General features: G+C 33.0%; 1 protein-coding gene across 1 annotated transcript; it reads right to left on the minus strand.

The window, feature by feature from the left end:
- Positions 1–497: 497 nt before the first annotated feature.
- LOC131875210 (uncharacterized) lies at positions 498–989 on the minus strand. Its single transcript, XM_059219272.1, has one exon. The coding sequence runs from the start codon at positions 987–989 to the stop codon at positions 498–500; it is 492 nt and encodes a 163-aa protein (XP_059075255.1).
- Between the last annotated feature and the right edge of the window lie 11,234 nt (positions 990–12,223).

Genomic DNA, 12,223 nt, shown 5'->3' on the forward strand with positions numbered 1-12,223 from the left:
TCTCTTGTAGGAATATTTTGGAAGACAAAAAGGCAATTCTTTCTGCATTATGGATCATTTGAAGATCATTATGTTCAAACATGTGATCAACTGTAATGGTCCTATGTCTTAACATATTTTTTTTGTTGAATTGTAACCCCTGCTATGCAAAAAAAAAGTAATTTATTGAAAGTAATTCAGTTTTGCCACCTTACATCTGCAAATTCCAGTGGCATAGTAAATAATGGTATATAAAAATAATTGACAATGATATACATGTAATCAATTATGACATAGCCATATAGATGCAATATATTTGAATAAAATAAGCTTGATAAAAACAAACATTACAAGGTTATTGTATATTGACATGAGCAAAATAAATTTAATTTTTATTAAATAAAAAATAGAATGCTTATTATAATATGTTAGAATAACTTATTTCTAAAGCTTTCAGTCTATTTTCTTCATTTTTGCATTTTTCAACTTGTTTTCCCTTTTTGATTTTTTCATATCGATCATATGTAAATGGTGGAATTATTCGTACTCCTTCTAGGGAATTTACATGAGAGACGAGAGATAGCTACAAATGTCATTCCTATTCTTTCAGTTGGACCTATATCAATTGTTTCTTTTTCAAGTATTAGACCTTGTGATTTATGTATTATCATTGCCCAAGCCAATCTCAATGGTATCTGGGTCGTAGATCCTCTATGTGTTGCACTGATAGGAACTGTTCGTGGGTTTTGAGCATCGAACGGTATTCCAGAGTAAGTATCAAATTTAACCATTACATATGGTGGTAGTTCTGGTGGCATACTTCCAGGTTTGTATACAATGTTTTCAACATATCCTAAATCTCCATTTACAAGACCCGCTTCTATCCATAGATTAATAGTTAACATTACTCTTGCATTCTTCGAGATCAACAATTCCATATCAAGTTCATCCTGCAAACTTCGTTCCATTGCACTAAGATTTCCAGATTTTGTTGCAACACTGTGTGCCATAGGTTCTTTTAGTAAATATATTTTTTTCTATTCTGATTGTGAACATTATCATTTGTGGAGAATAAATGAACATTATTGTCAAACTCCTCATTCATTGTTGCAGTGAGATTACTGTTTGTTCTTGACATTAACAACTTCCAATCATTAATAGTAGGGTGTGCTTCTCTCATGTTTGTCAATAGTTCATGAAATTGCTTTTGTTGTATATCTTCTCCATCCTGTCACAATATTTTTTTCAATGTTACCACAATTTTGAAGTCTTCCCACAATAGTTTTTCTCATCTGTTGCTATCATATGCTGCTTTGTCTCTAACTGGAGGCAACTGATTTAGATATCCAACTAAAATGATAGAAATACCTAGAAAAAAATGAAAAATAGTAATGGCTATATTATAAATTGATAGTTTAAAATTTTTATACATATAATTTGCATTTAGTATTATGCAATGAAATTTTAATAATAGTGAATTGCAATTGTGCATTTACCTCCAAAGTTGAGATTACAATTTTCTGGGAATGCTCGACGAAGTCTACAATCTGTGTTCTCCAACAATTTTTCTCCAATGAATCTCATTTCATCAATAAATATGTATTTGATATAAGACATTTCTTCTTGAAAATGTGTTAATCTTGTTCCTTCTAGTTCACTAAAATCTTTTATTGGAATTTTCAACTTCGAATGAATTGTGGATGCTCTTATGTTGAATGTTGTAACTCTGATTGGTGCAAGCAGTAAAAGGGGAGATTGATTAGGCATGGCTGCATTTTTGAGAGATTTACTGATTGCACCAATGAGATATGACTTTCCTATTCTTGCTGTTCCTTGAACTATCATATACAATGGTGTCGCATTTTTATCCATAGAATAATGTGACATAATAATGCATAATGCTTTTTCTTGTTTTCCACTAAGGCTTTTCTAATCAATATGTACTGCTACATCATTATATATATGGCATCCATTATCTCTCACTGTATTGATGAAGTTGATTGCTTGAGATGTGTATTCATCACCTGGATATTCGAAAGACCAATTTGTTTGCCTATCAATATCTCTTCTTCCCAACATATCTATTTCATAAACTTGCATTAATTGACCATGATGTAATCTGGAAATGATTTCCCATTCATGCTCTGTAGTGTTTCCATGAATAAATTCATTTTCTTTAGCTTCTGAATCACTACTATTCTCATTATTTTATGCATTATTTGTTCGCTCCACATGCCATGGATTATAATTAAATGACTCCCAATTTGATATTATGGAGTTTTTGTCATCACCAATATCTATTCTTATGTCACGGAAAGGTTTATAGAGTAACAATTCTGAAAAACAAAAATCAGCAAATTTTCCTGCCTCACATGGAGGCATGGATAAAAATCTTGGAAACACTCTAACTATTGATGCATTTTTTCTGGCCTGCCATTTGTTATCACTTTTTCGTCTATTATTATAAATCCATGATCTAGCCACATCAATCATTGTGACAACTTCCATAGACAATGGCCTTGTTCTATATCCATTGATGAATGATTTTGTTTGTTCTTCATTTACCTCTCCATTGTTAGGGTTTCAAGCAGATCCGAAGCAAATATGAGCTAACAATTATATGCAGATTTAAATACAAAAGATAAAGAAATAAAACAGGACACAGATAACACAGAGATTTAACGTGGTTCACCTAGAATGGGTTACGTCCACCATACATAGCCGTCCAATCTTTCTTATTATCCAACAAAAATAGTACATCAACCTTGCAATGCCTTAAGCATCCCAGCCACTTATAACATGCATTTTTAGGGCAACAAACAAAGTTGGCTTTTTAGGGTTTTATAACAATATCAGTTTTCATCAACGAAAAATGGCGAAAAAAATGTACAGTACTTTGCTGATTAGTCACCACATTTCAACAATCTCCCACTTGGAGACTGATCAGGCTCCACACCGAACAATCTCCCACTTGGAGACTGATACTACACGACACCACTGTACATGCAACATTCACTGGATAAAACACTAGGACTTGACTGGTATAAATTCCACAATTATCAATCAAGAAGACCAACAGAAACTGATGAAGAAATCAACTTCTTCTATGGAACTGCCTTCGTGAACATATCGGCAAGATTCTCACTTGTGTGAATCTTCTCAAGCCGTAACTAACCCTCTTCCAAAATAGTCCAGATGAAGTGGTACTTGAGCTGGATGTGCTTTGTCCTTGAATGAAAAGCAGAGTTCTTCGCAAGATGAATGGCACTCTGGCTATTAGTAGACAAAGGGCGATCCTCCTGTGTCTGACCCAATTCCTCCAGAAAACATTGTAACCAAATCATCTGCTTGCTGGCTTCTGTAGCAGCAACATACTCAGCTTCAGTGGTTGAAAGTGCAACAACCTTTTGCAGCCTAGAAACCCAACTGACTGCAGTTCCCCCTATAGTAAAAACATACCCTGTAGTACTCCTCCGTGAATCAATATCACCTGCCAAATCAGAGTCAACTAATCCACTTAGAGCAGCATTAGATCCTTTGAAACATAATGCCTTCGTAGTAGTTCCTTTCAAATACCGAAGAATCCATTTCATAGCATTCCAATGTTCCATACCCGGATTACTCATAAACCTGCTCACAACTCCCACTGCATGTGAAATATCTAGCCTTGTGCATACCATTGCATACATCAGATTGCCAACAGCTGATGAATACGGGATGTTAGACATTTTATTAACCTCTTCCTATGCCTTTGGGCACATCTCCTTAGTCAATTTGAAATGACTAGCTAAAGGTGTACTAACTGCTTTTGCATTCTGCATGTTAAATTTTTTTAACACCTTCTTTATATATTCACTTTGGGACAAATTCAAGGTTCTATTTTTCCTGTCCTATGTAATCCTCATACTGAGAATTTGCTTAGCTGCACCCAAATCCTTCATAGCAAATGACCTGGTTAATTTCATTGTCGGGGTGCTTGCTTTAGGCCATACAGACTTTTCTTCAACTTGCACACCAAGTTCTCCTTACCTTTGACCTCATATCCCTGTGGTTGCAACATGTAAATTTCCTCCTCCAAATCTCCATGGAGAAAAGCTGTTTTGACATCTAATTGTTCAAGATGTAAATCATCTGTAGCCACAAGACTAAGTACAGTTCTAATTGAAGTCATTTTTACAACTGGAGAAAATATTTCATCATAATCTATACCCTTTTTCTGTGCAAAACGTTTTACCACAAGTTTGACCTTATATCTTTTCTGACCTCCTTCCTCCTCCTTCAGTCGATAAACCCATTTGTTAGGCAAGGCTCTTTTTTCTATAGGTAAAGGGACTAAGTCCCAAGTCTTATTTTTCATCAAGGAGTCCATCTCCTCTTTCATGCCTAGCTCCCACTGTTGTTTGGCATCTACCTACATTGCTTCTTCATATTCTTCTGGTTCACTAGAATCCGTTAATAAAATAGAATACAAAGAAGGAGAAAATCTTTCAGGGGGTCTATTTGTCCTCGTAGAATGTCTAACACTTGCAGGAGTTTGTGGGACAATCTGTTGTTGCTGAGCATCAGGTACCTGTGGTATTTCATTTTCAGGAATCTCATCCAACACCACATATTCTTGTTTGTCCTGTTCATGCTTCTTTTCCTGCATCTGTTCTTTATACATAACCTTCTCATTGAATATAACATCTCTACTTCTAATTATTTTCTTATTTTCAAAATCCCATAACCGATAGCCATATTCATCTATCCCATATCCAATGAAGGTACAGTTTTGAGATTTAGCATCAAGCTTGGTTCTATTTTCTTTATTAACATGGACAAATACTTCACAACCAAAAGTTTTTAGAAAAGAATAATTTACCTTTTTACCAGTCCATGCCTCCTCTGGAATACCACCATCCAAAGGGGTTGAAGGTCCTCTATTTATCAAATAGACAGTAGTATGTACAACATCTGCTAAAAAATGTAAGGGCAATCCAACATGCAATCTCATGCTCCTTGCACGTCCCATGATGGTCCTATTCATTCTCTCCGACACACCATTTTCCATAACTGATAATTCTAGCCGTTAAACTTTTCGACCTTGAATTTGGAATCCTCCATTGCTCCCACTCAAATCTGAAAGTCCTGCCAATATACAGAAAACCTCGCTCTGATACCAATTGTTAGGGTTTCAAGCAGGTCCGAAGCAAATATGAACTAACAATTATATGCAGATTTAAATACAAAAGATAAAGAAATAAAACAAGACACAGATAACACAAAGATTTCACGTGGTTCACCCAGAATGGGTTACGTCCACCATACACAGCCATCCAATCTTTCTTATTATCCAGCAAAAATAGTACATCAACCTTGCAATGCCTTAAGCATCCCAGCCGTTTATAACATGCATTTTTAGGGCAACAAACAAAGTCGACGTTTTTAGGGTTTTATAACAATGTTGGTTTTCATCAACGAAAAATGGCAAAAAAAATGTATAGTACTTTGCTGATCAGTCACCACATTTGAACATCCATCATTTATAGCCCTAGGTTTGAATACTTCACATGAGACATTCAGATTAACAAACTGTCTACTGCTTTCAATGAGTGGAAGTTCTAATAGCATGTGAGATGTTTCTTGAGCTCCAACATCTCTCTCAATAATAGTTTCATTTAGAAGTTCCCTATATCTTTTCGTTGCAAGATCATCTGGGTTCTCAATATTTGCAAGACGCATCAATATTTTATGGTAGGTTTCTGAACTTTTCTCTGCTTTTGCTACATACTTTGCAATATATTTTATCACAGCCTGTTTTGAGAGAACAGGTTTCCAGTCTATGTTGGCTATCCATAATTGCAATATATAATGATTATGTGAATTGACTCTATCATCATTCCTTGCTGGATCAAATTTTTTTTCACTGGTATCTTTATCCTCATATAATTTTGAACCATGCAAATTTAAATTCCAAGGAGCATTGTATCTACAATTTATATAATTTTTTTTATTCAGCATTGTTGCAATATTATACTTACTCTTTATATATAAAATTTAAATTTTTTAAAGTACATACTTGCAAATCATGCTTCCTTTTTTCTTTCTTAAGCTTGCACCCTCTCTAAAGATTGTATGTCTTTGTACAATGTTAAGGATTTCTTCATAATCTTGATCTATATCCATTTGAGTAAGTTGTCTTGTATTTTTTAAGCATGGATGTAGAGAAAAAATTGGAAATGCTTGCAACAACAAATATTAATGTATTAGTTGGCTATTCGTACAGGTGTTTACATTTCTGATGTAGAACAAAAATTTTCATTGTTCATCATAAGTATACCTGTACATTTCGCTGATGAATCTTGACTCTTGGATTCCATGCATGAACAATGGAATGAAAATATTTTTCTGCAGTTTTTACTTCCTGTTCATTAGACCAATTTATATTATCCATATTTGGTGCTCCATGTATCCATAATAATCCATGAGCATGTGGTGATCCCCTATTTTTCCACTCATATCTGCACCAATAGTCTTCAACATTGAAGCCCTTTTCTAATATTTCTTTTCTAAAGTTTGAATTTCTTAAATGCATATAGTGGGCAACTATGTGAGGGTAGTTGATAACGTTTTGTTTCTTCCATATTTGAGCTTCACATGGATTACTTGGTGTTTTTCCCGGCATCAATTCATGTAAATCTGGTCAATACAAATCAATTGCACTTAGTGTGAAGAATATTGCTGGTGTTCCTATTTGATGTAGCATGTCAGATAGTTCTGCTCTGCATTTTGACCAATATGACCTGTTTCTTCTTAATGTTGTCCCAAATCTCATCAACTTATTAGCCAGGTGTGAGGTTGGCGACTACTCCATGTGCTCACGCAATTCATTTGTGGTGATGGGCAAATATTCAAAGTTTCTTTTTACAAAAACCGCACTTGAACTATGTGCTCGATGTCTCATTATCATGTACATCATGTAGTACCTAAATATTGGGTGTTTTCCAAAATGGTGATCCCTATACCGGAGAAAATTCTTAACATATTCATGGAGGTGAACTCATCTTATTCGTGGTTCTAACCAGTCACATCTACCATCAACAAACAATGCTGGGAATGCCATGTTAAGTAATCCTAATGTGACATATTCGTTAATTGGAGACACACCAATTGCAGGCCAATCAATCATTCTTAAAGGATTTGCGTGTGGGTTATTACTCCATGCATGGATTAATTCCATTTCTTTTTTCATATTAGGTGGTCTTGAAGCCATTGAAGTAGTTTGATCTATTATGTTTCTTTCATCTATCTCCATAATCAGACCAACAAATACTATTTGATTTGAATCAGAATCAAATTCCATATTATCTATTTTCATTTGCTTGAATATATTGTGCTCACAATCTCTTTCCACATCGTTTAGAGCATTAACATCAATTGTGACATCAGAGTAGAACTTATCATTTTCAACTTTGTATTGTAGTGCTTTGTACACATGATCTCTATTCACTATAAAATAATAGTTTGTGCCTTTTTGATCTTTTCTACGAACAATAGTTATTGGCAACTCTTTGATTGAATGAGGAAGACCTTTTGAAATTCATTGAATATTCTATGGAAAAATTATCATGTGACCTTTGTATCTATATTGATCACTTGTTGCATGTGTAACTTGTAAAATTAGATTTACTCGAGCAATCAACATTTCTTCTACCTGAGTTAGATTAGTAAGTTCTCTGGGTTGTGGCCCTAGGCCCATATTATTTGAAGAAGAAAATATATTGTTTCCTTTTTCTTGCCAACACCTATTACAAACAGGACCTTTTGATGTGCGTATGAATTTTATTCCAAGGTAACATTCTTGGCATACATAACACATTGTTGGACAAAGAAAGCTATCTATTCGGTTTCAAAAAATGACTTGCAGAATTCTAAAATTATTTTGAAGCATTTCACTATGATTGTCTACATTATTTTTCATTCTTTCATTTAAGTTATCATGTTGTACATATTGACTATTTTCAGGCACATACTCATTTGTCGGTGATTCTTCTATAATTCCTTATCGTCTATTTCTGCTGAAATTTTCTTCTTCTCCATGTTCATTTTCTAATTCTTGTACTATTATCTCTCCTCTTCTTCTACCATATCTTTGTCTCTTTGCATTATTATGCTTTCATCGAAGTTCTTCCCTTTGATCATTTGTCTTGTCTTCTCTCTGTCTTCGTCGATATTCTCTTTGATATTCCCTTCTCTATTCTCTTTGTTGTTGTCTTCTTTTGTCCTCAAATTGTTGGATTTGATTGGATTGGGGAGGAACTTTTTGACTATTTTTTATTTGATAAAGACAAATTTTTTGTGAATTTCACTGAGAATCCCTTCTACTTATATTTGCTTCTTCTGAAATTTGATTTTCCAATTGTTGTTGTGTTACCTGTGCTCTTCTTCTATTATAATTTTTTATGTTTGCTTCATTACTATGTACATGTTCCTCTTGACTTTGAACATTTTCCATATGTTCTCATTTGCTTCTTCGATATTCTCTTTGATATGTCCTTTTATATTCCCTACGATGTTGTCTTCTTTGTTCTTCATATTGAAATGTAAAGTTATGTTTTGGCATATTTGCAAAATGATATATATTTATATAGTCTATTTTAATTACGGTATATGAATTTGATTAATTAAACTAAAGTTTCATATGTTAACTTTTACATATGATAAGTTATGTGTATGAGATGCATACATTGATTTTTTTGCCATTTAAGAAATCATAGAAAACATTCAAACTTTAAGTTGCACTCAATTTGATATATAAAATTTTTGATAAAATAAATATGATTATTATTTATCGGATATACTTTTATTTGTGTAATGATAAATGCAATATGAATGACAAAGTAGATGAGAATTTACATTAAACCATGTGATCATATATAACAATTACATAGATCAGTTAACTACATAAACTGGAACGTGGCAACCATATTCTTTGTAGAATTGATCAAAGAATAAAAACATGAATTCTTTGATTGACATATTTATACATTTTCAAAATTTAGTAACATTTTGATTGATACATGTCAGAAGATGTGTTACATAGCAGAAATGTTAATGTGTCTACTAGATATTGGTGAACAAATATATCTATAACTTTGTTTATTTCGTTTTCATCTGGTCCCAATTGGTACTTCATTTTCACTTGTACAAAAAGGACAATTCTTTTAATCTTCTACTGTAATCCAGTAATTTGAGTAGAGTCTTCTTCAAATTGACCAATTTTAGTCTTCTTCCTCATCATGTTGTCAATCTCTTGTTTAGGTAGTTCTCCGTGAAGGGAGTCTAAAAAATCTTTAATGATTTCTTTAGCTAGTCGAACCATCAAAGAACTTTCTAGAAAGGTGCAATCAAGATCTTTGAGAAACTTTTCTATCTTTCTCAAATACAAATTGATAGATTCTTTCAATCTATTCATTTTTTTTTGCAACTTAGAAGTGTTTTGTGTCTCATCTTACTTGCTTTGATCCATTCATTAAGCAACACATTGTTTTCTTCAATTCTTAATACCTCCAATTCATTCAAAGGAACTTCTTTCATTCTTTTTAAAATTTCAATATATTGATTTCACATGAAAAGTTTTTCCTCAAATTTTTCATCAAGTTCCCTTGCAATATTTTCTTTTTGAATGATACGACTATAAAATTTTGTTGCCTTCTTTATCACTTGCACACCATAATTCTACAATTTTATTCTCCATTCTGTAAATGCTCTATAGATTCCTTCTACATCTACATTTTGAATAGGAGCCAAGGAATCTGAAAGTGGAGTCAAAGAGCATGGTACACTTTGCATTGAATTGTAATTGTGGGAAGGTGATGTGGATGCTGAAACAACATTAAAGCATGGTTTAATAGTTCCTGTTTCCAATGTTATTGTATCGACACTTTGCCCTTCAAACCTTTGTCTTTTTAATAATGGTGTACTATCTTCTTCTTCTTCTTCAACGTCATTCATGGCCGCATCATTTCCTTTTGTGAAAAATTCTTCTCTATCTCTTTCAAGATGAATACATGTCATATCTTCTTCCATGTTCAAGTTTGTTGCATCTAATGGTTCGACAATTTTTTTTGTATTTTGATTGGTAGAGTTATGTATCGGTAATAGAGAATAAGGTTTTCCCAACCACTCCAGTGGCATTAGTATGACATTCATTGTTCTTTTCTCAACTGACACATCTTCAACTATAGACCAATTCACCATATCCCATCGGTTGATCACATATGCCCATTGTGTATCAAATTGGATCCAATTGATTTCCATCTTCTTCCATGTGCTCAGGTATTCTATCGAACTTGCAAGCTCTCATGATATCAAAATTTAGTCTAGAGTAATCTCTCATTCTGATTTCCTTTTTATTTTAGCAATTTGCCCAATGATCTTCTAAAGCAAGTTGATGTTTGTAGTCTGCCCCTATTATTCTACTGATCATTCCTATTGGATCAAAACCGTACCTCACACTAAAGTTGTACATGTGGAGATGTGCCATTCAATTTTAGCCGTGTGAGCTACATCCATGTTAGCACATGAGTAATCACCAACCTTAATCAGAAATTCAAATATAACAAACCCCTATTTCCCCATTACCTTATCAACTTCTTCTATTTGTCTACACATTTCAAGTAGAATTATTTTGTCTGAAGGGTACCTGGGCAATTTCTATGGGCTTCCATGGAAACATGCAACTCTAATGTATGTGAATGTTTGGAATTGGATACACCAATTCCCAAACTTTGATAGTTCATTGCTCGCTTTAGAAGATAATCTTTTGCCTAAATCATTGTCAAGATGTCTTACTATGAAAAAAATGAAGGCATCACTAACTCTGCAATAGTATTTTTTACTTTCCAAATATCCTTTTTCCTCCTTCATTAAAGTTTCCAACTCTATTTAGTCCTAGATAGTTTCATTTGAAAGCCAACATGTATACTAAATACGAACTCATGTGAAATATGTTGCTTTGCAAAACATCTATCAATTGTCGATTCAAGTTGTCACTAATTATAGCTACCCAATCAATTTTTTTTCCCTTTGTTATTTTCAAAATATAATAACACATCCATGGATGGAAGTGTTTCGCTTCTGGAGTACCATATACCCTACTTAGAAGTGTGATGTAATCTTTTGCTTCCTCTTTGAATTCTGCTCTATGTTGTCCTCTAGCCAACTTTTTCACATTCTTACTTCTTTCAAGAATCAGATGGTCATTAATGAATTTGGAAGCTTTGTTGTTTTTATTTTCATAATAGTTGTTAGCAACTATCCAATCAATACATTTGTATTTTGTATATTGTGGAATACTGAACACTCTTTATATCATATGAGGACTAATATCTAATACCGCGTCACCCAAGGGGCCAATAATCTTCCTTTCATCTTTATCATAATATTTTACACACTGCACTACCAAATCAATCGATTGTACAGACATGGGAAATGTAGCTACTTCCACTAATCCTAAGGCTGCCATGGTTTGAGAAAGAATTGACCTTCCTCCCCCCTTTGCAATTCTATGAACAAATTCATAAATATCCACATGACCCATGTTCGTGTCTCCTATCTCATTGTAGTATGAATCAAATTTTGACTAATGAATGAGTCTTGTAAACTTATATTTCATTATGACCAAAATATTTTCTCTTCTTGGCAAATTATTAATAGTATTGAGTATCAATATGTATTATACTATATTGAAAATAAATAATTAAAAGAACAACAACAACATAGAAATACAATGTTTACATAATGTATCATTTTATTTTAATAGAGTACAAAATTTTCGATAAAGGAAACATTTGTTTACCTACTATTACATAATTATTTGACATTAATTGTAATAAAAAAAAAATTGACACAAAATCCAAATTGGATTTTTTTATTGATTGACAACAATTTTTTATTTACATGTTTATATGAACTAATTTCTTGTGAGAACTATGATTGTATTTATATGAACTAATTTCTTGTGAGAACTATGATTGTATTTAGTGATGTCCTCTTCTTGTCTTTAAAATTTTGATAAAGGTAGAATCAAATCGAAGATCTAACTACTTGTTGTTTCATTATTTCAAATGATTGCCCTAATTGTTTTACTCATTAAAGTTGTCCACTATTTTTGGTTTTTTTTAAAATGTTACAATGATTTCAACAAAAGTTTAATTTTCTAAATGGGTTGAGCAGACTGTGTAACTATATTTTCTACTTTTCT

This window comes from Cryptomeria japonica, chromosome 4 (assembly GCF_030272615.1).
Source record: "Cryptomeria japonica chromosome 4, Sugi_1.0, whole genome shotgun sequence".
Classification (NCBI taxonomy): domain Eukaryota; kingdom Viridiplantae; phylum Streptophyta; class Pinopsida; order Cupressales; family Cupressaceae; genus Cryptomeria; species Cryptomeria japonica.